This window comes from Misgurnus anguillicaudatus, chromosome 15, assembly GCF_027580225.2.
Source record: "Misgurnus anguillicaudatus chromosome 15, ASM2758022v2, whole genome shotgun sequence".
NCBI classification, from domain to species: Eukaryota; Metazoa; Chordata; class Actinopteri; order Cypriniformes; family Cobitidae; genus Misgurnus; species Misgurnus anguillicaudatus.
The window spans coordinates 2,704,386-2,730,812 of NC_073351.2; the positions used below are offsets into that span (position 1 = coordinate 2,704,386).

General features: G+C 37.4%; 1 protein-coding gene across 1 annotated transcript; it reads left to right on the forward strand.

Moving 5' to 3' along the window:
* tcf25 (TCF25 ribosome quality control complex subunit) lies at positions 1 to 25,827 on the forward strand. Its single transcript, XM_073853284.1, has 18 exons — positions 1 to 257; positions 1,076 to 1,180; positions 4,539 to 4,598; positions 6,891 to 7,018; positions 7,113 to 7,178; positions 7,997 to 8,079; positions 11,136 to 11,266; positions 11,350 to 11,449; positions 11,752 to 11,845; positions 12,137 to 12,229; positions 13,638 to 13,743; positions 15,755 to 15,914; positions 16,803 to 16,890; positions 18,050 to 18,203; positions 20,597 to 20,692; positions 21,962 to 22,041; positions 25,185 to 25,260; positions 25,565 to 25,827. Exons 1-18 carry the CDS (start codon positions 123 to 125, stop codon positions 25,730 to 25,732), a joined length of 1,923 nt encoding a protein of 640 aa, XP_073709385.1. The 5' UTR covers positions 1 to 122; the 3' UTR covers positions 25,733 to 25,827.
* The last annotated feature ends 600 nt before the right edge of the window (positions 25,828 to 26,427 follow it).

The window sequence follows — 26,427 nt, forward strand, 5'->3', positions numbered from 1 at the left end:
AACATTAACTTCCGCTGAAAGTGAATGCGTTTCCTGTTGAACACTCAGACATAAGTGTATGCTACAGTGTTAAATCTGTGAGTGTTTTTGAGATCAGTGATCAATTGATTATCAGATCGATTATGTCCAGTCGGGCTCTTCGTAGGTTAAAGGGTGAGCAGCGCGCGCAGGCGGCCTTGCAGGAGCTCGAGCTATCAGATGAAGAGCGCGTGAACAACAACAAGCAGAGGGACAACATTACTAATATATTTGAGCTGGTAAGTTAACATTAAACACGCCATAACTATACCTTACTGCTGAACTCTCAACAGGTAAATCCCGATGCTTTAAAAGCTAACGTACGTCAAACAATATTGCGTCTTAAAATCATGGTATTAATACGGTAAGGTTGCCATATAAGTTAACCTAAATATTGTATCGTGATACTTAAAGATGAAGTTTGATCTATGTTTATTGCTGTTCAATTTGACATAAGACAGTATTGTCGTGGTTTAGATGACAAATACGTTTTTTCAAGATCAATATTTTCGTTTAAATTGTGTAATTTAATAGACCCCTTCAAGGTTTGTAAACATTGAATGACTATCGGGTGCGCGCGCAGCACGGGGTCAAACTGTTCATACAATCGAGGCTTTAAAATTTAATCTAACAGGTCTGAAAAATTATGACTTACCTCAAATGAAGTGAGCACTACAAACACAAGCCTCTTTGATATTTGCATTGTCTCAGTCTGCACGTTAATTGCTTGCAGCCGCAGATGTTGTATTTTTTGTTTTTGAGATTCTGCATGAATCACGAAAACTTAACGGAAGACCTGGTGCGATTTTCAGAGCCCACGACGTAAGTAGGCATTTTTTACGATACCAAATAACATGCAACTCAATCTGCTGTAATGACTTTTCTGACCCTGACATGCGCAGTGGGAACCGACTGTGGCGTGAACGGTGAAGGGGTCTATTATTTATTAGAGAGCATATTTTAGGTCAACATTTTATTACAGCTTTGCTTTATCGAAAGTTCCATTGCCAGTGTATTATCTGTAGTGTACCTGTGATGCTGTCTGTCTGTCTGTCAGATCGGTGATGCAGATGGAGGTCCATCAGATGAGGAGACCCAGACGGAGAGAAGGTTGAGCGAGAGAACAAATGAAGGAGCTCAACTGAAGAAAGATAAGATTAAGGTGTGAAGGATCTTATGATTAATCATTATCATAAGTCAATCAAGAGCATTTAACTAAACACTGCAGAGCAGGTCGTTTGGCACACACAAAGGGATTTGATGTTTTTGTTTAAAATTATCGATACTAGAGATTGAAATATCGACACACTACTGTGAAAAAAAAATCACAATAGTTAGCTGTATCGATATTTTTGCACAGCCCTTGTTTTAATTCGAACCGGCAAAACTTTTTTCCAGTTAAAAGTGAACAAAAATCATTATTGAATATGTAGAAAAAAAAATCTGTGTTTAAAACTGTCTTCTTGCCCCAATACACAATGGTAAGCTTTAGGGCTGTCAATAGATTAAAAAAATTAATCTAGATTAATCGCATGATTTCATGAGTTAACTGCGATTAATCGCAAATTAATCGCACATTTTTATCCATTCTAAATTTACCCTAATTTAACACTTTTCAGGTTTTTAATATTCTAATCATATATACATAGATGCTTTATGCAAATGTATGTTAACAACAGCCTGTTTACATTTTAACAGAATCACCAGCCATTGTTTTGTATATGAATTTTCCTTTCAGAAGATTTTTCTTTCTCCATTTTTGTTTGCTGCTGCATCATTTGTGACCTGTGCTGGCAAGTTGAGTCGGAATTAGCAAATTTAAAAAAAATAGTTGTTCATATTTTGACATTCTCTATTAAAACATAGAACAATGCATGATTTGTTGAAATATAACAAAATATGACAGAACTACACATGTTTGAAGTTGAAAGAGTCAAATTACCACAAACATTTCCACATCCATACATTATATTACCACATCAATACCTTAAAATCACTGGCAAAACTAACAGATCCAGCACACACAAAGCAAAAACATCATCAATGTATGTTCAACTTTTTTTCCTTTTGTTTGATTGACATTGAGACAGACTGCTTAAAATCTAAGTGATCCAATACAATGCCACACATCAGATAGTTTTACCCAACAGTTAACCAAACATTTACTTAAAACATAACAGATTATAGAGCCTACCTGCGTAAATTCTTATCAAAACAGATATTTGTAAAACTGTAATTTTGTGTAGATGTCTATATATCCAGGTCGCGCACCCGCGCGTCTGTGTGCACGCGCTTCAGATATCAGTCAGTCAGCGTGAGGGGATCGCTTTTGAGTCTTGTCGCTCTTAATAACTCTTTAACATTAATCAGGTACCGAACTTTATCTCTCTTAATGACTCTTTTAACATCAACCAAGTCCTGCAGTCTATTTTCTAAGTCATGCATAAAAGCGAAACCAAAATGAATTGAGACGCATTTTTGTATTAGATTAAGCATTAGGAGGACGGTAACGTTACACCTCTCAGACGTATAAATAAAGATCATATCAGATGTCCAACGAGCATTTAGAGCATTGGATTTGGTAGACAATTTGCTTAATGTTCTTATTTCTATGGCTGTTTCTCAATTCCAAGAACGCAAAGAACGGACTTGCGTCCTCGTGGAGATCGGTCTTGCCAGGCGACCTTGGAAGAACGAACTCGGAAGTTTTGCCGCAATGACTTCTGGGGCGTAAAGCGATTTCAGCAAGTCTGCACTCGATGCATCCTCGATATCAAGAACACATCCGGGTATTTTCATGCGTCCTCTGTCCTTGCGTTCTTGAGAATTGGAATGAACTTCGACCGTTAATGATGACGTAGAGCGAGGACACGAGGACGCAAGATCGCTGAAGAACGCATATTGAGAAACAGCCTATGAAAACCTTTTACTCATTTAGAGAGAGTCACATTTGTCTGCGTCTCTGTTCATTCAACTATGGGCTGGACCAAGGGTCAAACAGAAATTGCGCGTTGCGTTAATCTCCGTTAATAAAATTAGTGGCGTTAAAATGAATTTGCGTTAACGCGTTATTAACGCGTTAATTTTGACAGCCCTAAATAATAATGGTTTATAATTTGAGCTGTCAAGTTGGTTTTTCCAGAAAACAGTTTGAAAACTGTCATTCGTCTTTTCGTGATGATGACGTCACTTTTGACAACATTGCTTAAAGTATAAACATGTCATCTAAATGGCGACGTAACAATGGTGGCATTTTATCGGTAAAGTTTTAAACGATGATCGGCATATCAATATATCAGTTTATTACGTTCTTACATCTGGAAATCATCTGTTAAAACAATGAAAGCTCAAACTGTGAGCTTGTGCTAAAACAAGGGTTTAATATCAGCTGGGCTTTTCTGAAGGGATTAAATACTGGAGGTTTTTCTGAACCGCTAAGGCATCTGTTGAACACTGTAACGATATATTACTTCACTTCAGTGTTTCCCACAGGCTTGGCGGCACATCGTCCGGGTGGATGGGTGAAAATAGATAACTAAGGGTGTTTTCACATATACACTGTTTAGGTCGGCCCAAATGACGTGTCGCTCCGAGTACGGTGCGTTTGGGTCAGTGTGAACACAACAGCCGCACTCGGGTGCGCACTAAACGGCCGCTCCGAGGCCGCTCTAAACAGGTGGTCTGGGAGCGGCTGTCGCCGAACTCTGGTGCGACCCACCTGTGGTGTGAACACTGCCGGACCTCGGGCCGAACCAAATACAGGAAGTTCTCCACATGTTGTGACGTGAGCCGGGTGTTATATTGTGGGTTAACAACAAACAAGCCAATCCTGGTCCGTTGCAGAGATTCGCTGTCTCCTTTACGTTGAGCTGAAGATTGTATAAATGCATTGCTGTCCTCCACACACAAATAGTGACATTACAGGCTTTTAGCAAACGGCTCCGTGAGAAAGGCTTTAATAGAACAGCTGCGCAATTTCGTGTTAAAGCAAAGAAACTTCGCAAAGACGTGCATTGTTTATCTCCACATCTTGATAGCTGCGCTCTCTCTGTTAGGCTGGTTGTCGTGGAAACGTGGGGGTGGTCATGAGACGGTAAGAGCTGTCAGAGACCAATGACAGCGCTGACCGTTGTCACGTGGTATACGGTGCAGCATTTCGAGTGCAGTAAAAAAAATAATATGTGAACACGGACCGCACTAACTGAAAAATGATACAATGTATTTTGGTGCGCTCCGAGGCCGCACCACGGTGCGCACCAACATATGTGAAAACAACCTAATATGGGTTTAGGTCAGTCGTTTTTTGGATGCGTATGTACTATTGTCATGTGGATGTATAATGACAGATCTGCTCTGATGCGGTGATCACAGACATCAGATTCATCCCTGTGGGGCGAAGCACAACACACACACAGAACATTATTCCACAAAGAACTGCAGTTTTATATTTCAATCAGAGATGGCGATAGAGAGGCCAGAGTTACAGACTGCAGCTTTAATCAACTTTTATGTTTTTCCAGAATGAGAAGTCCAACAAAAAGAAAAAGAAGAAGAAAAAGGCTCAAGCTGAGAATGTAAAGGTGGGTTTTACACATCTGACAGAAGCCTTAATCCAGTTACGGGATATCTCACACTGATATTTTCACGTTGAGGGCAGTAAATGTTTAAAGGGCCCATGGCATGAAGATGTTAGCATTCCCACTTTGTAGGTGTGAGCAAAAATGATCTCAATGATGGTGGTTTGTTGTAATTGAAACTCAATTGTGCTGTCAAGTCCTTCTTTTCTCTCTCTTTCTCGCTGCACTAAATGGCAGTGCTGTGGTTGGATAGTGTACATTAAGGGGGCGTTATTATTATAATTAGAGCTCCTTATGACATCATAAAGAGGGCCAAATTACAATGACCTATTTTTTGCTCACACCTACAAAGTAGCAATGCTAACCTCTGTATGCCATGGGCCCTTTAATCAGTATGTGTGTTCTAAGGCGGCAAGAGTATAAATCGATAATAAAACTAATGTTCAATGGATTACGTTATTGATTCGTTTTTTCCTGTAACATAACTTGCCCTTCGCTCCACTGCAACAACGCAAGCTGCACAGTTATTACGTTTCAAACAAAGACAAAGTCACTTATTATGATATTAAATTAAACTTGTAAACAAATGTGCTTTTGCATTCACCATCGTTCTGTGTCAGTTATTGTGCTGTCTCACATCATTGCTGGTCTGTACCGTGTTGTATAAACCAGGAGCTTGCTTTATGTTGCGGACACGCCTGCTTTTATAACTGTGCAGCAAGTGACATCATGATGATAACATTTGTTAAACACTATTTTCATTATCAGTTATTACTGATTATTCGATTATTTGCCTTGTGTGTTTCCTGGTGACTTAATTCATAGCCTTTGTGCTGATAATTCAATGGTCTGCCGTTTAAACTACTATAAAAGAGGACTGATTGCTGAATTGATTTGTAAAAGATTGTCATGTATTATGGTTATTACCTGTATCGGCAGCTAGAGGGCCCCATGGACTGTAAGAAACACGACATATGCTTGTTCAGTAAAGAAGTGCCTGAGCAAAGAGTTGAGCATAAAAGTGTGTGCTCGTCTGTTTGTTTAAAAATAGCAGAAATTTAACAGTATATTGTCAAAACTTTATTTTTGTGAGTGGATGCAGCAAAACCGTTGGCCAGAAACTTGCATGCAAACTTCGCTTTGCTACCTGTTCCTTTGGGATTGCCCATTTTCCCATATGTTTGGTTTATGTAAAAGCTTACAACTTCCCCCATTCAGTCAACAAGGTCATTACAGTGGTAAACCATGTATCCATGGCCGCTTATTTATTTAGCTTTTGGATGATATATAAATCTCACTTTAAAAACATTTACCCATATTATAGTTTATATATTGGCAAACATACTAAAATACATTGATAACTCTTTAAATATGTTAACTTCAGACATTATGTGCATTGTTTTAAAGTGCTGACAGGAGTCATACAACAGCTTGCGTGACTGAATGTGTTTATTTCTTTAAAACATGTATGAAAGGTTTGGATTACTGTTGCGTACTGGAACATTTTATCATGGGGCAATTTTAACAAAACACTGGACTAATATTAAATCTGGAGATTTATTTTAGACAATTTATTCAATTAATAGACAAATTCTGCAGCCCCCACTGCCCAAACGGCCCAACAAAATCCAGAATTTATACTATACAGGCCCGCATCCAGTTCTGTTATTATATCATATTTATAAGTTCTGTGTCTAAGATTCTAAAGGGTCAATATTCCGATGTTAAAAGCACATTATTTTGTGTATTTTGTGTAATGCACACACTGTAAAAAAAAATCCGTAGAAATTTCAATGTTATTGCAGCTGGGTTGCCGGTAATTTACCGTAGATTTACATTTATGTTATTTACTGGCAAGAGTTTGTTCAAAGTTAAATAAATTTTAAAGTCTTTATCTTTACAGAATAAAACTATACAATAACAGCCTCATGCAAAGCATTCTGGGAATCAGAAATCATCATCAACCTTTTTTTGTTTTTTGCTTCAGATTTTGTTTCCCAGAATGTTTTGCTTGATGCTGTTTTTTTTAGTTTTACTCTGTAAAGACAAAGACTTGTAAATGTTTAATGTTCATTTAACTTTACTGTACCACACCACTACCATACCGGCCGGTGGAATCAAGGCATTAGATATAAAATTAGGAATTTGTTTGTACCATCTGACCATTTATTTAGGTGGTGAGGTTAAATATATTGTCAAAAAATTTATTTAAAGTCATTGAAATGTTATATAACACACACAAGTTTTAACCTGTGTCTAAAACTCAGTTTTAATCTCTTGTTTGTGATTTTCTAGGAGGTTGCTGCAGCAGAAGATGATATAGATGCTTTATTAGAGACTTTGGAGAAGAGCAAAGGTCTGTCACATCAAAACACAGACAGCAGTACATCTGACAACAGACCTCTGCTGTATGTAGAGCACAGGTGAGAGACATCTGGCTTCTTATGGGCCTGATTTTTTTAAGGTTGAGATATTTCATCACAGGTCATAATTGTTTTTTTCTCCTGGCATTTAAAGGAATCTCAATCCTGAGACTGAACTGAAGAGATATTTTGGTGCACGGGCTGTGCTGGGAGACCAGAGGTTAGTGTTGAGTAGTGCTGGAAGCCAATTATTACTGGGATGGTTTGACCAAAAACATTTTTCTAAGGGATTTTTTTTAGGATTCTGGCAGTGTCATGGTATATCGTGGTTCTCTCCTGCTGAAAGTCCTCTGGATTTTCTCCCTACGTTAAAGTGAAGGCTTAACTATTATTTTTAACTACAATGATATAGTACAATGACAAACGTTTCACTGTTGTCACGTGACTCGCACAAGACACAAAGGTGTAGTCAAGCTGAAGGCTAATCATATTAATACATTTATGTGTTCAATGTTGTCAAAAGCAATACATAAAACACATGATCATTTTTAAACATTTACTTTTAGACGACCCTTTATAGTTCACTCTTGTTAAGACCTCTCTGCTTCACAGAAAAGTTAATGATATGCACATGAGAGGAAAAGTCCCGCCTTGCACTTTTACATGATTGGTTACAAGGTTCAACTTGGGAAGCAGACACTTTTGTTTTATGTTTGGTAAACAGCAGTTTTAAAGAAAATACTCAGCAGTAGGGGTAGTGGAAAAGATGCATTGCAATGTGGACATGGACAATTCTCCATCGATTCACGAATGTCTAAAATCGATTCTTAAAAGTTGATGTGACATCATTGCGGACACATTAAAGAAGGAACTCATTATAAACTGAAAGATTTTAGGATGCTCTTCCTCTACTTTTCTCTGTTCAGTGAGCGGTAGGGAGAAACGGAGCTGAATTATGTGCAGTTTGAAGAGTAGTCATACTACAAGATGTGTTTGTTGCATATTTTAAATGTGCTTTTGTTTCCTTATTCACAACAGAGCAAAACAGAGGCAAAGGCAGTTTCATCGCTGCACTTGGATGACTGTTCCTAAAGACACGTGGCCACGATTTAGTCGACCAGGTCAGACCCTATTTACATTTTCCAAGAAACTTTAAAATAATGGTCTGTAGTTGTGTGTATTTGCATAAACTGTTTGAGCCGTGAGCGTTGAGATTAATAGCATCTTTTAACAGGGTTCCCGCGGGGTCTTAAAAAGTCTTAAAAAGTCTAAAATTCAGAATGTTAAATTTAAGGCCTTAAAAAGTCTTAAAAACACCCAGATTTTTATCCCAGGTCTTAAATTTAATTTACCCAAGTCTTAAATTTCTTACCTCTTTTCATTCCCAAAAAGCTTTGTCCGCAGAATATAAAATAGTAATTTAAAACGCTGAAGAACTAACTTAATTCAGTGGCGGAGGCAGAAAGTGTATGATGGTGGGTCTCTAAAAAGAAACGTTCCGCCCTTTGTCATAATCCACGCAAATCGTGCCATAAGCTATATTTCAGGTGTTGTGATCTGACGGTTTACTGTGGGTTTGGCGAGAAACAATCCTTAAACTTAGTTCTGTATAGGCAAAAATCTTTTTCGGGGTAATTTATAAGCCCGTGGCTTACCTGAGCATTTGCCAGGTTCTGAAACATAGAGGACACAGAAGCGAACAAAAATCAATGCTGCTTTATTGAAAATCAACTTAAACAGTCGGGCCGTCGAGTCACGAGCCACCAACTTTAGTGTTACACAGTTTTATATTTTAGACTTTAATATTGCTCTTTGCTGCGATGCACTTGAACCTAACGCGCTTTCCCTTCAGCTCTCCACAAACATCAGCGATTGACAGACGGAAAGCAAGAAAGTACCGTAATAAACCATATATTTCAAAAAAGTGCAATTGTCTTTTAGGAACAATTCAAACGTTTTGATTGCGCAAATGCTTCAGGAGTTACGGTTAAATGAACAGCGGTAGATCAGAGCCCTTTCGCATAGGCAGGCTGCTGCATACGGCATCGCCTGGTTTATTTAAGTTAACTGAGCATTACATTCGCAAGTCATAAGCATATTACAACAATTAACGATTAACTAAGAATAATAATCAATATTTTAAAGTTAATTTCAAAGTTAATATTCTGAAATAAGACCATTTCTGAAATAAGAAATGCGACCCTTCGGAGGCTACAGCCTTCGGATTGAGAAACGGTCTTAGTGGATAACGTTAACTTAGCAGCACATATCAAACAGCCTTTTAATGGTAAATTTCATTTTCTTAATGCAGATTCATCCGTTATTGTGTAATTAGAGAGGCTATTAAACCTGATGGCAGTATATAGTGCATATTTATGCATAAAACATATGGGTGGAGTGTTTTTTTGGCTCTGTGATTCTGTATTCAATTAAATGCAATACATTAATTTATTAAAAACTTGTATTAATAAAATGCATATATTAATGCTTTTAGGGATTAATAATAATTGAAAGTGATCTTTTGTTCTTTGTATATTTATAAACAGGCACAAGATATATACACAGCACACAGTCAGTTGTACATTAAACATTATGGGGTGGTTTCCCGGGCAGGGATTAGCTTAAACCAGGACTAGGTCTTAGTTTAATTATGACACATATAACTAGTTTGAATAAACATGCCTTACTAAAACCATTACTTGTGTGCATTTTGATGTATTTTAAGATATGTCAGTGCAAATTGTTTTCAAGTTTGGAAAGCTCTTATCCCTGTCTGGGAAACCTCCCCTATAAGCTTATGTACTACAGAGTGTGATGCATTTTAAAGCTTTAAAGTTGTATGAGGCAGTGTAAAACTAGGCACAAACCAGCAGCTGACCATACTAACTGATCTAATATTAGTGAATTTTATTTGTCAAAAAACATTGTTGATAGAATTTTATAAAAATACTACTTGCACATATTAGTGTGATGTATAAATATTGTAAATCAATGCATTTCTTGACTATTAATTAAGAAAAATCACAGCTCTTTGCCTCTAACTCAATGTATATCAATGGCTCACTATGAGCCATTTTTGGGCTTCCATTGTCAGAAGTCTCTTCCTAAAGGGCTATGGGTAAAATTTGTCGGCGCCAACACTCGCGGTCTAATAGAGTTAAGCATAATGTATTTCCATGTATTTTGATTATCTGTTTTAAAACTGCGTTCATTTTATATTTTTCTATAACTGAATCAATAAAAATAGAACGTTTTAAGAATTTCTGAGATCATTTGAATGCTTCTAGTAATGTGTCGTGTTGGTCTTAAATTTTACTCATAATGGTCTTAAAAGGTCTTAAAAAGGTCTTAAATTTAACTTGCTGAAACCTGCAAGAACCCTGTTTAAGTAAAGAAGCTGTTAAGATCACTCATGACAGAGGAGGTGTGGAATGGCCCTGTGCTTAGGATGTGATTTCAATGAGTCCATTGATCTCTGGACATCGCCTGGAGTGTTAAGATGACTAAAACAAGGGCGTATGTTATACTGCATAGTGTGTTCTAGGGAAAAGACATCCCTACACACACACACAAAGCTCAAGACACATGCTAAATTATGTGTGAAAAAAAGATTTTGCTCTTGCAGTATCAAAGACAGGCAGTAAACAATCATATACCTGAGATGAGTCAAGCAAACAATCACAATCGGAAAACAGTCCATTCACAGGCCAAAAAAACTTTTTAGATTAGTTTGATATATAACATACCGAACCATGAATACTGTGTACCATTACACCCCTGTTTTAAAGCAAACATAATCAGGCTGTGGAGAGGATTATGGGATTTGTAGCCCTATACTGAGGAGTTATCATAACAGCTGCAAAATTTCAACAAATTTTAGAAGTGATTTGGTATTTACAGAAAACACACTACACAAGAAACAGTAAAGACATAGGAAAATAAGATAGAAAAGTAATAAAAAACAGGAAAATTGTGAAGTGCATGGCAGGATTGTAATTGATCCAAGTCAAATATATGTATAGTGCTGCTGTGTTAAAGCAGGTTCATTTTATGTGCCATGTAGAAAGTAATGTGTTTAAGATTTGAATGCTTACACAGTTTTAAGACTAAAACCAACCGGTTTGTTTTTGAGCTGTGAATATGTGAAATAAAATAATTGTGTTCTCTCTTTCTGCAGGTATTTCAATGAGTCTAATCGAGTCTAGCGACGGACTTCAGCACTTCACTTTTGAACATAACCGTGACTACCAGCAAGTCCAGTTTAAGTTTCTTGATGCGGTTGAGTCCATGGATCCAAATAACATTGTGGTAAATTTATTGTTGTATTCATTTATACACACCAATGGATGACAGTGTTAATGTGATGTCACCGTTTCTGTTTTCTGTTTTAGGTCCTCTTGCAGCTCAACCCGTATCACATTGATTCACTCCTGCAGCTCTCAGATGTGTGTCACATGCAAGAGGATCAAGAAACCGCCAGAGACCTGATTGGTGAGACAACACTTGAGATGATTTGAATGACGTATTGTTTTTTACAATGTCCATCCGGCAGTACCTCTATGCTAAATTATAACACTTTAATGTGCCTTATTCAGAGTTTTGCACTCAGTGATCATCTCAAAGCAGGAAGGTCACTGATTCAATTCTCTGTCTTTGTGTGTTTCTGAGTTGTCATGTTCTCCCTGAAGAATACATTTTCCTGAAATTATTGAGCCGTTATATATCTGCTGTAGTCATATGCTAATGCTTTTACGGTGTGAAGTAAGGTTTTGATTGTGTCATTGTTTCTTCAGAAAAAGCTTTATATTGTTTTGAGTGTGCATTCCACCCTGTGTTCAGCCTGACGTCTGGCACATGTCGACTGAACTACTGCAGACCAGAGAACAGGTGACATGACAGACCCACTCAACACAACACTAATGTACATGACAGTATGTCACCTGTATTGAATGCTGCCTTAGAAGACAGTTGTCTATGTAGGAAGGAGGCAGCTCAGTAGGCTTTAGAGCATACAGTATATGTTTATTATGTCTGTGTTGAACACTGTGAGCACCCATCTGTTAAAGACCACTAACAAATAAGTAGTACTTTGGTATTATGATTTTTTTAGAACCTAAATAACTTTGTACCATGAAGAGAAGCAAAAAAGCCCTTTCTTATACTTGTCTGTGTTTGCAGGGCATTTTTTTTGGCTCTGTTCAAGCATATGATGTTTCTGGAGAAGAGAGGTTGTCCTCGCACAGCCCTGGAGTACTGCAAACTGATCCTGAGGTAACACTTTCACATCTAAAAATGTCAAATATAAGATTTTTCATGCTTTAAAAGGCCTGTAAATATCTGAATGTTTTTCTGTTTGATTTCATTTATTTCAGTGCAGCACACATATTGGTTTATGAATATGATAATCATATTAGGGCTGCACAGTTAATCCAAATATAATTATTTATATACATGAATATATATGTATGCATGTATGTATGTATGCATGTTAGGGCTGTCAAAATGTATGCGCTAATAAAGCCGCATTCACATTACAAGCGACTTTGTCATTATGTGTCGCTCATCTCTTTCAAAAGAGGCATTTCTATATCTAGTTGTCATAAACAAATGAGTAACGTCCACTCCAGTAACTGACGAGATGTGGATGACGTGAACTCCACTGCTTTGTTCTCATTGGTAGTCACTCCCCGAATGTCGCTCATAATTTGCATAAAGTTAAACATTTCTTTGACACGCGACCGGACACGCCAATCCAGCCGTCAACGGTCACTGTCGCTCGTGTCGCCAGATGCCGCCGAGCTTCCATTGAAATCAATGAGATTACATCTCTCTACTACTGCTAGTCGCTTATAATGTGAATGTACCTTGAAGCATTAACGTAAATGAATTTTCACGACACAAGTTTTATTATCGTGCGATTAACGCAACACACAATTTCTGACTCATTTACTTTATTTCGGTTTTAATCATCCAGGAATTAGAAAATAAAGTGCAGGACTTGCTTGATGTTAAAAAATACACAGAATTACAGTTTTTATAATGTCTGTTTTGACAAGAATTCACACAAATATAATGTCAAGTATATGTCTTAAGTGAATTTTTGATTAACTGTTGGAGAAAAATATCTGATGTGTAACATTATATTAGATCCTTGCATTACAGTAGATCTTAAAGCTGTCTGTCTCAATGTCAATCAAAAAATAAAAGAAAGAAAAAAGTTTACATTAACATACATTTTTCCTATAGTATTGTTTTTTGACTTTGTGTGTGCTGAATCTAGTCATTTTACCAGTGATTTTAAGATATGGGTGTGGTGATTTTATTTTTTAACCTTAAAAAATCTTTAAATAGATTTCAGAATGATTTAACTAATAATAAACATACATTTGCATAGCATAAACATCCATATTTGTCCACACCCATGTAGAGGTGAGTATTGAAAAGTTGACTTAATAAGTGTTAAATTAAGGTAAATATAGAACAGATAAAATGTGTGATTAAGTTGCAATTTGTCACAAGTTTACTCATGCGATTAATCTAGATTGAATATTTTAATCGATTGACAGCCCTTATGTATGTATGTATGTGTATATGGTCGTCTAGCAATCATTTTGAATGTATGTTTTTCACATTGTTAGTCAGTTTATTATAGGTTTTTTAAATGTGTTTTTATTTTCAGTCTGGATCCAGATCATGATCCCCTCTGTATGGTGCTACTCATTGACTTCCTGTATATACGCTGTCGCGAGTACTCCTCCCTCATCCGGCTCTATGAGGAATGGGAGGTAAAGACATATCTTAAGGATCTTTAGAGAGTATAATGTTTTTATCTTTTGCACGTCTTGTTGCCTAACAGAGAATAGGGCTTGGAGAGTAAAGCTGGGGACACACTTAATGATTTTCAAGCTGATGAATGTAAATCACAAAAAGGAAAATGTGAAGTCCACGCACTGATTAAAATGCTCCAAATCTTTTATTAATAGCGCAACATTTCGACCTTCAGGTCTTCATCAGGCACAAAAACATTGTGGGATCAAATCACCTTTAAATAGACACAGGTGTTCGCCTTAACTAGGCTAATTTACAGAAAAAAGACACTGTCCACAATTACATTAATACATTCCCATACAACGCATAATAGAATAAAAAATATATACAAAAAAATTCATAAAAAATTATTTAATCCATATAATTTAATTAGTGCTGGGAAAGATTGATCGCGATTGGTCGCATACAAAATAGAAGTGATTTTTTGCATGATATGTGTGCGTGTGCTGTGTCTAATTATTGTGTATATTTAACCACACACACATTCATATATTCATTTCAGAATTGTTTTACTTATATATAATTTTTTTACATTTATTTTTAATATAGAATATATAAAAATATAAATAAATATATATAAACATGTAAATGTTTCTTAAATACATACATGAATGTGTGTGTATTTATTTATACATAATAATTACACACAGCACATACTCATATATTATGCAAAAAATCACTTTTATTTTGTATGCGATTAATCGCGATAAATTTTTGCCCTGCACTAAATTTAATCAATGACAGATGAAGATATGAAACACTGACTATAAAAAACAGCATTATTTGTAATATTTTTTTCTTATAATCATCTCCTCCTAAGGGTTTTATTATTTTCTGAATACCGTATTTTCCGGACTATAAGTCACACTTTTTTCATAGTTTGGTTGGTCCTGCGACTTATAGTCAGGTGCGACTTGTGTCAAAATTAATTCATACTGACTAACATGAACCAGAGGAAAACATTACCGTCTACAGCCATGAGAGGGCGCTATATGTTGCGCCTGTAGCCTACCCCTGAAAAAAACTGTTAACTGAAACATTGACTTAAAGACAACGGAGAAAGACTTAACAAACCAAATGTCCCCCAAAAGAATAATAATTTTCTAAATAAATGCGACTTATAGTCCAGTGCGACTTATATATGTTTTTTTCCTCTTCATGATGCATTTTTTGACTGATGCGACTTATACTCCGGAGCAACTTATAGTCCAGAAAATATTGTACCAATGTATTGTAAAGCACTGACATTGTGACCGGCTTGTTTAAAATGAGACGCTATTGTACTCAGCATATCACCAGTTCTAATATCACTGCGGTGTTCACAGATGTGGGTACGCAAAGATCTGGACGTTTTTCCAACGTACGCTAGACCAGTGCTTCCCAATCCTGGTCCTCTAGGACCCCCTCCCAGAAAGTTTTAGATGTCTCCTTATTTAAAAGACCTGATTTAACTCATCAGCCTCCTTCCAAATTGGTAAACATGTCTCCCTAACAAGCTGATGATTTAAATCAGGTGAGACATCTAAAACTTTCTGGGAGGGGGTCCTCGAGGACCAGGATTGGGAAACGCTGTGCTAGACCACAGGGACAACGAATAAGGGCGCACTCACACTATCCAAACCAAACCGCGCTCGGGCGCGTTTGACCCCCAAAGCCTGGTTTGTTTGACTAGTGTGATCGCTCTGTTCCGCGCCTTCGGGGACTCTGGATGTCTGGATATCCCACTCTGATTGGGTGCACAAGCAAGGCGTGCGGACCGACTCTGCTTCACCTGTATAACCGAATGAATATGAACTATACACTCACGGTTGCAGCATACTGTGTGAAACGCCCATACGACAAACAGATGTGTGCACGCAGAAGTGCATATCCGCACGCATCTGTGTGTTAACCTTTTTTTGTTGCATGCAGCTAAACCGACAGTGTGTGAACATAGTCTTAGACATGATTTTCCTTTTGTTGATTCAGGTCTATCGAAATCTGTCCATGCTGCCAAACTTTGCCTTTTCTGTGGCTCTTTCCCACTATCATCTGAGCCAACAGGAAGACATTTCACCTGAGAACAGCCAACAGCTACGACAGAAATCTGATGTACTTCTGCAAAATGCTCTTATCATGTTTCCTGGAGGTGAGTTTTAGATCAGTGCTTCTCAAAGTTTGGTACTCATCGCCGAATCACTGAATTAAATATAAATTAATGTTACAACCAGGGGCGTAGCTACCAGTCCCACCCCTGATTAAAGTTTGGCTACCCCTCTGCTCACCCCTGTTGTGCAAAGCAGTTTTAAGATAAAATGTGTCAAACTTCATGCGAGGCACTGAATAGCACTGATTTTATTTTTATTCACTTTTAGCATAGCAATTAAATCAGTAGATATATAATTTATGTTTCTGACATCTAAAGTTCTGTGAGTTTCTAAAGGTGTTTTTGCAGCTTATTTTTATTAAATGGTATGTTATGAAAGTTGTGTTATATTTTCTTGCTATAATGAAGTCATCATATAAGAGCAAGAGAAATGGGATAATTTTATAGGACCCCTTTAATGTACAGGTATAGATTTAATGTTGGGTTACAAAGTTTAAATGGATGATGGGATGTTTGAATTATTTTTTTAGGGATTTTTAAGAATGTATAGACACTTGATTGGGGTAAATGATGGGCTACAGCCTTTTATTGCACAAAAACCCTCATGCTCTTCTTAGATGACTAATGATAATTTTCACTCCAAGTTCTTAAATTCTGTTAAGAATCCATTAGTTTATCTAGTTTAATCCAGTTAGTTGTTGAACCTTTTTTTATTGTAACGTACAGAAGCCATCTGTCTTTGTTTTGTTCATCGTGCTGACCTAACGACTCGATCACTAGTAAATTATCCTGACCCGTCAGTATTAGAAACATACAGCAGTGGCAGATTTAAAGTGTGCAAAGTGACCGTCTGCCTGTGGCTGCGTATTCAGTATCAGTATGTTATGTTGAGGTTTCATGTATTTAAAGTTGTGTTGGTGTCTTTCACAGCACTGATGCCCCTTTTGGACCTGTGCATGGTTCAGCCTGACGCTGCAGTGTCCTCTCATGCGTTCTTTGGTCCTAAAAGCCAAATTGGGTAATATTGTCTGTTTTCATTTTTTGTGGGGACTTTCCATAGACTTAATGACTTTTATACAGTACAAACTGTATATTCTATCCACTTCCCCTAACCCAACCCCTATAACATAATCCTCGTAGAAAACGCTCTGCTGTTTTAGATTTTCAAAAACAGTATTCTGTGTGATTTATAAGCTTGTTTTTTCCCACAAGGTAAAAAAACAGCTATTGCTATCTTTTTGGGGACCTTTGGTACCCAAACCATAGTCATTACCAGAAGACACATATTTAAATGTTGTATTACTAAGATAAAGCCGTTACATTTATGTATAAATATAATGCAGTGGTTACCACTTGGGCTGTGATGGGTGGTCATGACCACAGTGGTGGAGAAGTGCAACCCGGGGGTATTGTGGATGTCACAAACTATGAAAAATATAAATCTCACTCAGCATGATGTCTTTAAGTTCGTGTGAACGCAAAACACACAGTGCACTATTTTAATAAAAAAATTACATTTGATTAATTGCAGGTGTGCTGGATTCTTGTTTTGTTTAAATCAGTTGGCACATAGGTCAGCGCTGACAGTACATTTGTTAAAAAATAAACAATCCATTTCTCTCTGATGTCGGGATCCTTTAGAAGCCTTGGAAAGACTCTTGTTAACCAGCAGTCACTTCCACCGAACTGTTCAAATCAATGTCATGTGTAAACATCACCATACACCTACATTAAAATGCCCCTATTATGATATTTTAAAGTTTCCTTATTTTAGTTTGGAGTCTCCTACAACAGGTGTATATGCATCCAAGGTCAAAAAGCACTGTTATTTTCTCATAATGTGCCGTCATTTCACTTAATTTTTCAAAGATTTTGAAATATTTGGTTCAAAGCATATTTTGGGAATATTTTGCAAAGCGTCTTAAGCTTGCTTTAATCTGCGACATCTTTTTCGAGAAACCATTTAACAATAAATTATTATATTATTCCATAAAGCTGCTGAATGTTCCCACAGATAGTGAGGAGTTCTGTGATTCCTGCTTCTAGTTTGCAGACATGTTTCACGAACGTTGATCTGCATTTTAAAGGGATGGTTCACCCAAAAATGAAATTCTGAGAAAATAAGATCATTAGAAACACTGGTGAATGTTCTTCTTTTCCTGGATTGTTTCTCTCAGGCAGGCACCTGCTCTGTCAGAGTTAGTGTCTCTGTGTGTGGGCCGCTGTCACAGTCTGTGGAAAGAGGCCGGAGTAATCCTTTGGTTGGAGGAGAATGTCAAGAAGGTGTTGAAGAGAGTCGACACACATGATCCTTATGTGGAGGACTGCCAAGACAAGTAAGAAACATGTTATTTTAACTCTATAAATGCTCATTGTCTGATGTCATATTCAAGCTTGTACTGTGAGCAGTTACATCTCTGTCTTAATAGTGTCTAAAGGTAAGCCCACAATACAGTCAAGTCATGTTTTAAAGCAGCTTTACAGGAAAGACAATGAAGAAACAGAAAATCAGGGAAATTGTTAAATATATAATATTATTTCAAATTGTATTGTCATCTAATGAAATGCAGTTATACTTGATATAATGGTATAAACAGGACTACTTTAATTGGTGTGGTGCTCGCACTGCACAACAAAATTTCTTGTCATATGTCATCTTTTGCATCTTGGAGCAATGTGCATAATACACAACACAACCTTGGGTCAAGAGGCAGTCACGACCCAACAGCAAAAACTTTGAATCACATGGGAATTTGACAAAATCTTTTCTGTGATTGGCTGGATTTAGTTCCACATTGTTGTCTGAAAATATTGCAGCTTCTGAGACTGCTCGAGACTGGCACATATCACGTCACCGGTCTGCTCACACTTTACAAGCTTCACCGCCCGCAACAAGCACTGGTTTGGCTGTAAATTTGTTGCAGATTTTTAGAAGGTGTTAGGTGATATATTTATTAATCAACAATGTTGATAAACGGAAATTAACGGTGCAGCAGACCAAATCTATTCCCAGACCAAACAGATCTCTTTGTTAGTATGACAGAAGCTTGATGCTGTTGTGTGAGAACAAAGAAACAGCTGGCTTGTGCCTCTCAAATAAATTATTCGATTTTGATGGCTTACGTTTCTTTCCTGCCACAGAAAACCAACACAGGTTTATCAATGCCATCAAAAGTATTATTTTGTTTTTGTTTGTTTGTTGATCACGTAGTACAAAGTAGATGAGAAAAACTAGGATTCTGTGTGTATTTAAAGTGCCAACATGATGGCATTTATTAACAAAAAAATGACTTGACAAAAAGGCCACTTTGGTCATCCAGGGGTATGTTTAAACAGTGCCTTAGTGATAATAATCAGCGATAGAGTCAGCCCTCGGGTGTGAAGACCAGTGACTCCATCGAGCGAGGACACAGACAAGGCACTTAAATATTTATAGTTGCATTTCTTTCAAATTCTCTTTACATTTCTAATAACAACATGTGCTTCCAGTACATTCCTGCCATTTAGAACAGACAGGACTTTCATCCCAGACGCAAGACACAACGCATTCACTCCATCATGCGACCCATCCACACCTCCCCTCCTACACCTCTTTCTTTCTCTTATATTAAATGCAGTCATGTTATGTTGTATGGTGCTCAATGTTTTGAAGCTCCAAAAAGCACATGTATCCATCATTAAAGTAATCCAAATGACTACATATGTGTTCTGGAGTAAAGCCATACATTAGTGAAAGCAATGATTTTTTTTAAGCTCCCTAGCAATTGATACCTCACATATCCTTGGACAACAAGTGACTAATTGTCATTTTCATGTTTTGTCACAAGACACACAGGAACCAATGAGATTGGAAGTTATCCACGTGCTGCCCATATTTGAACTCTATGGGCAAATTGTAGCCTCTTTTTCCTATTTGTAGTGGAGATGAGTGGTACCCGGTGGGGTCTTCTGCTGTTGTAGCCCATCCGCCTCAAGGTTGTGCGTGTTGTGGCTTCACAAATGCTTTGCTGCATACCTCAGTTGTAATGAGTGGTTATTTCAGTCAAAGTTGCTCTTCTATCAACTTGAATCAGTCGGCACATTCTCCTCTGACCTCTAGCATCAACAAGGCATTTTCTCTCACAGGACTGACACATACTGGATGTTTTTCCCTTTTCACACCATTCTTTGTAAACCCTAGAAATGGTTGTGTATGAAAATCCCAGTAACAGCAGACTGTGAAATACTAAGACTGGCCCGTCTGGCACCAACAACCATGCCACGCTCAAAATTGCTTAAATTACCTTTCTTTCCCATTCTGACATTCAGTTTGGAGTTCAGGAGATTGTCTTGACCAGGACCACACCCCTAAATGCATTGAAGCAACTGCCATGTGATTGGTTGATAAGATAATTGCATTAATGAGAAATTGAACAGGTGTTCCTAATAATCCTTTAGGTGAGTGTATACTGATTGCATGTTTGTAATGTTTTGGCTGCCTCTAGTGGCCGAAAGTATTTTTGTTACTCTTTCTCTCTTCATCACCTGTGGTGTGGTTCTGGCACATGATAAAAAATGTTGCCGTTCCTTTAGCAGCACGGAGCTTGTGAACACTGCTTTGGTTACAGGTGGACTGGTGCACTTGTTAGCACAACCTGTGCATGTGTTTTTGACTCTAGTTTGTCTACATTTTGAAGTGTATGTGAATGATGATATATTCATCTATAGTTTTGTTTGCTATTTTGGACAAGAGGAAGCTGAGATACAGGATTGCTCCCAGAAACATCCATAGGCATGTGATGATATCTGAAATCAAGGAAGCCACAGCTACTCTTCCTCTAGTGAGAAATACACCTCATTCACACACCATTCACTCACACCTGATGCTAAATAGACAATCTTTTCACATCAAATGCAATACAAATAAAGATTAGTCGCTGGTGAACGGCACCCTTTAACACCAACAGTGAGTCTGGCTTTATGTCATTCACGTCTGCTAGTGATTGAGTTGAGTTTTTTGCATACATCTATATTTCATCGCCATTACCATCAAACCCACAACACACAAAATAACACAGCTCAAATAACATCATCATCCAGTTGATGATGCTGTTGCATGACAAACATGTAATACTTCTGATAGGAAAGTTTTATGAAATAAACACTCTAGTAAATGTAAAACAGCAATTTGTGTGAGGAAGGCAAATCAAATCTACATTTATTATGACATTTTATACCTTAAACCCTAAAACTGTGCATCATTCATTAATCCAGATGATCTCACACTGGTCAAGTGTCAAAGCCAATGGATCACAATATAACATTCAATTGCACTTAATGGGGTGGTTTCCCAGACAGGGATTAGCTTAAGCCAGGACTAGACCTTAGTTTAATTAGGAAATATAACTATTTTTAACAAACATGCCTTACTAAAAACATTACCTGTGTGCATTTTGAGGCAAAACAAAGGGCACTGATGTATTTTAAGATATGTCAGTGCAAGTTGTTTGCAGTTTGGACAGCTCTTACATTTATTTTAGTCTAAAACTAGTCTAATCCCTGTCCGGGAAACCACCCCAATAAATCTGAGAATTTTAATTCATTCAGATTTAGTGTAAGAGAAACATCTGTGATCGTTGTTTTTCAACAAAGTACGCATGCAGCACACTGTTAGTCTAATTTGTGAAATGAGTCTGCACACATGATTGTTTTTTTTACATGCAGGTGATAAGTTTAGTCTTTGATAGCGTTCTTGTTATTTTGTAACCTCACAAACCCATCATGTGCAGTAACTTTAAGTGAGTGGTGTCTGCGTTTAAAGTTAAAACATTGTATTTGTTAAAAACATTTAGAAAAAAAAATCAAGATTTTTATGTGCCATATTGGCCAGGCCTACCCTTCCTCTTTACAGACTGCACGGAGAACAGATGTTTGCTGAAATTGACACATCAGTTGTCAACAGAGAGTTTGATACTAGTAAAGCAGGACTTTTTGAATGCTGCAGAGATTGATCTGTTATTTTGTAGATCCTGCCTGATGCATTACAACAGTAAGATGCTTGAACTTTTACGTAATGTATCCCATTGATTTTATTGCCCTCTTTCCGACAGGAAGTGACCACACAGCCAGGAATGGGTTTTGATCCGCTTCCTCCACTTGACTCCATTGTGTCTTACACCAGGCCAGAAAGGTATTCTGTCTCAAAATGTTTTCTAGCAACATTTAACACTTCTGAGAGACTTTTCTTAACCGTTGGCATACAAATCACAGCACAAAGTCAGATCCTTTTTAAGCCGGGTACACACCACAAAACAATCGTGCTGAATTTTGGACGATTTCCCCCTTATGACAATCCCAGGTAAAGTCTGATTGTCTTTGTGGTTGCACGATTATCTTATCACAGTGGTTTCAAAGTCCCGGCTTGCAGGCCATTTGCAGCCCGCCCTCCCCATTTCTGTGGCCCACGGCACCTTTCAACAATATAACATAATCTGGCCCGCAGAAAGAGTTTTATTCACTTTGTTTCATATTCGTTTGATTTTTAATTTAAACGTTAAAGGCGCAATTTGTAAGATATTTGCAGTAAAATGTCCAAAAACCACTAGGCTTACATATTTTGTCCAGCTGATTACTAACAATAGCTATAATGTTTTCAACTACTTGTAAATCGTGAGAAAATTGCCATTCAAAACATTGACACGGGGCAGTGCAGTCTCCTGTCAATGACGTTAATATCCATGTGACCCTTTGAGGCTGTTTACACTTGTCATTAACATGTGTTTTCATCGATCGGATCACAAGTGGACGACGTTAATGCCAGGTGTAAACTGTGTTCAAAACTTTTGAAAGCGTCCACTTTCGACCACTTTCAACCACATTCAGAGGTAGTCAAAACCCCTTTCGATCGGATTGCTTTTGTAGTGTAAACGCACATGTGGTTAAATGTGTTCGAACAGCCACACGCGACCGCCCTCGCTCCGCCCATTTATCTAATCTGAGGTACTGAGCACAAGTTTTACGTCTTTTCTGACTTCTGGCGTGAACAGACGGTGAACAGAGCTATTTTTAGCCTTTCATTGATAAAACTACTGCAGGTGATCTCCGTAGTTTCGTTTTCTAGCTAGAAATTAGTATTGTAGTTTTCAAATATGTGATTAGTTATCACAAAGGCGCTGTTTATATTTCAAACACGCTGCCTTTGAAGTGCGTCGGAAAGCCTTTCTCTGAGCTGCCTTCATGCCTCCGAAGTCATTTCCTCATGAGGCAGCGAGGCAACGAGTCACTGCCTTGAGTTTTCATATGCAGCCAGTGTCGTGGACAAATGCGGAACTATGCGTTAGCGCCTGTGGGGCTACGCGCTTGCTTATGAACTTATGGATTAAGTTACTCTTTACCGTCTGCCACTGGTTGTGTCAGCTAAGACAGCTCCTGTAAGCGTACACGCCAACCAAACGACCCAAGAAGAGTTTGGAACAAAACGAGAGAAAGAATGAGGATCAATTTGTTGTTGCATTATCTGGATGGAGAGAGCTTCGCGACAACATTTAACTAGACCGAGATTCTGATCCTGCTTGGGTTTTACGTGATGGGTGAGTTGTTTTGCTTCGTAACCCTTCAAAAAACGAATGCTATTATATTGATCACAACATTAGTGTGTAGATTGTAATCAGCGCGTCTTCCCGCGGACGATATGCACATCAAGGTATTGTACAGCAATATAAATGGTCATTTTAAGACACTTCAAAATAAGATTTGTACTGTCAATACATTATGTGAAAAGTCAGTGTAGATTGTAAGTTGAAAACTTAATTCTGTGCTGTGTTAACCATCAAATTTGGACTAATACTGTAACATCTATGACTAACAATTCCGTTTTGAACATCACATATAAACTTACATAATGAAATAAACAATGTCATCAAATGCAACATTTATAAGACTTGATAACCTTATCAGTCAACGTGATTTCTCGTTCGCGTCTGATTGATGGCCATCAGCGGTTGAATTAAAGACTACAAATCCCATAATTCCACGCTGCTTCAGAGCGTCATTAAACAACGCCATTTGTTGTTATTGTGTTTTGGCGCCATCTAGTGGTAAAAATTCTACGTATTCCACCTTTAAGGGTTCGTTCACATGTCACGTCTAACAACGCGTGTTAAAACGAGTCAAGGCGTTTCTTATTTTTTAAAGTGTTCGGAAGCGGAAGTTGCGCGCCTTGACATGCCGTCACCCGTTGCTACGCAGCCATGAGCCGCGTGCTCCGTAATTGCGAGGATGATGGAATGCGTGATCGGATTTTAATTCCTCATCTGAACCTCGCGTCAATCAATATCATTGTCACCACATGCGATCAGTTAATCTGGTTGGGACTTTGTAGTGTTTGTCCAGAGAATATAATAGCAAATTCATTTAAACTGTAGACCAACAAAGTTTATGAATCTATACAGAAATGTAATTTGTTTGTTTAGTGCAAGGTTTTAATAGGCCTTAGTTACTAAAGATAAGGTTAAGAAATAATTTACTTACTTTTATAAAATAATGTATATTTAAAAGATAAAACACTGCTTATATATTTTTAAGTATTATTATATATTTAATAGAATTTAAACAGTACATTTACAAAATATTGTACTTTTTTTTAACCAAGAATAGCTCTGCGTCCCTCCGATGAAATGTCAATCTCAGAAATGGCCCGAATCCAGTTTGAGTTTGAGACTCCTGTCTAATCAGATGTGTGTTAAGCGGTGTGTTAAGAGCGTCTGAATCTGCCGGGAAGCACGTCAGGAAAGATAGACATAGGCAAATGTCTTATACAGGATGTTGTTATGGATTGAAGGCCAATATGACGGGAGTAAAGGAGTGGGTCAGAAATAATTTTCGACCACCTAATACGTTTTGTTTGCTACTTTTTGTTTCATATAATTTGTTTACGTTTTGTAAATATAAATTAAATGAAAATGATCCTTGTTTATACTGGCATTTCTCAAAAGATCTTCGTTCACACTCTGTTAACACATGAAACAGTTTTAACCTTTTAAGTTGTTTGTATTAAATCTTCGAGCCCTTGGTGTGAGTTTTTATCGCACGTGATGGAAGAGCGCACTACTCTTACGGTTAGGTCTAAACATGATATGAGCTTCAATTGGTAGCCAGTGGAGAGAGATGAAGAGCGGCGTCACATGAGCTCTTTTGGGCTCCTGAAAAATTATCCAATCTTCTCATTGAATTATCCCATCAATCTTTCTGGAAGTTGAATGTGTTTTGACCTGGTTTATATCAGGTGTGTCCTGTACTGAACATCTGTTAACATTGAGATCTATCTGTTCTCAGGCAAAATGCTGGAGCCGCAAATGAAAGCACATTATCTCTGTTCTTCCGTTCACTGCTGCCAAACTTTAACTTACAGGTGAGGAGATTATTGTCTATTATCAGCTGTACATTTTGACTAATACTTAATAATATTCACAATATTCATCTGTATATACTGCCTTTAGAAAGCATTAAGGGGCTCATATTATGAGTTTTCACTTGTTATCTTTAGTAACAGTGTAATGTTGCTGTTGTAAACGTTTAGAAGACCTTGTAATGTTAAAAAGATCTGTAAACAATTATTGTTTTTTTGTGTGCAATTGTAACTCATTAGGCAGGTTTTTTTTACCATTTACACCTGTCTTGTTCTAATCCTCATTTTATGATCACTTTTTATCCAGAGGAATGAAGAGGGACAGGAAGTTGCTCGTGCTGGCCGGGAATTAAACCAGGAAGTGAATCGACTGATGGTGGCCATGCGGGACATGTTGGCAAACATTCAGTTTCATGAACCACAGAGGGAGGACAATCCTGACAGAGATGATGAGGAATGGGACTGGGCGGATTAAAGAAAGAAATCATTGATATTGTAGATGATAAGGGGAATTGCCTGTTTATGAAATGCTTTTCTTGTGCTAAAAGATTAAATTGTTTATGTCCAATACTCATGACCAATACTGTAGCTTTATTCCACGTGCCTTAAAGAATAGATTTGTCTTCATAAAGTAAACAACTAGAGGCCATGGATGATTTATTTTAATCTTATTGATTTTAAACATGCAACAGACATATGTAAGGTAATTTGAAACTTATTTTTAAATTTTATAATCCTCTTAACTCTTGGCCAAAATATGTGGTTAGCCATAAAAAAGCTTTGAGTCAAATTTTTAAGACAAAAGTGTCATAAAGATTTACTGAAAGGTTTTGCGAGAGTTTTGAAATGCAGGCCCGTACAATGTGTTATCATGCAGCAAGCATCATTTCTGTAGAGCCAATGAAAATAAGAATATGAAATCTGCACATTACAATGTATTAGTGTGATTCAGTTAAAATAAAACTACATATTGTGGTGTTAAAATGTTTTAGAAAGAAAACACAAAACCTTAAATTATTCTCAATCTTCCAGCAGAGTATTTTATTAGTGTATGTTAAAATAGATGTCATATTTCCTGATGATCACTAATTGACAAACTGTAATCCTCTCATTCAACATTTAAATATCATTGTCCCTTTACCATCTTAAATGAATAGTTAAAAATGGAAG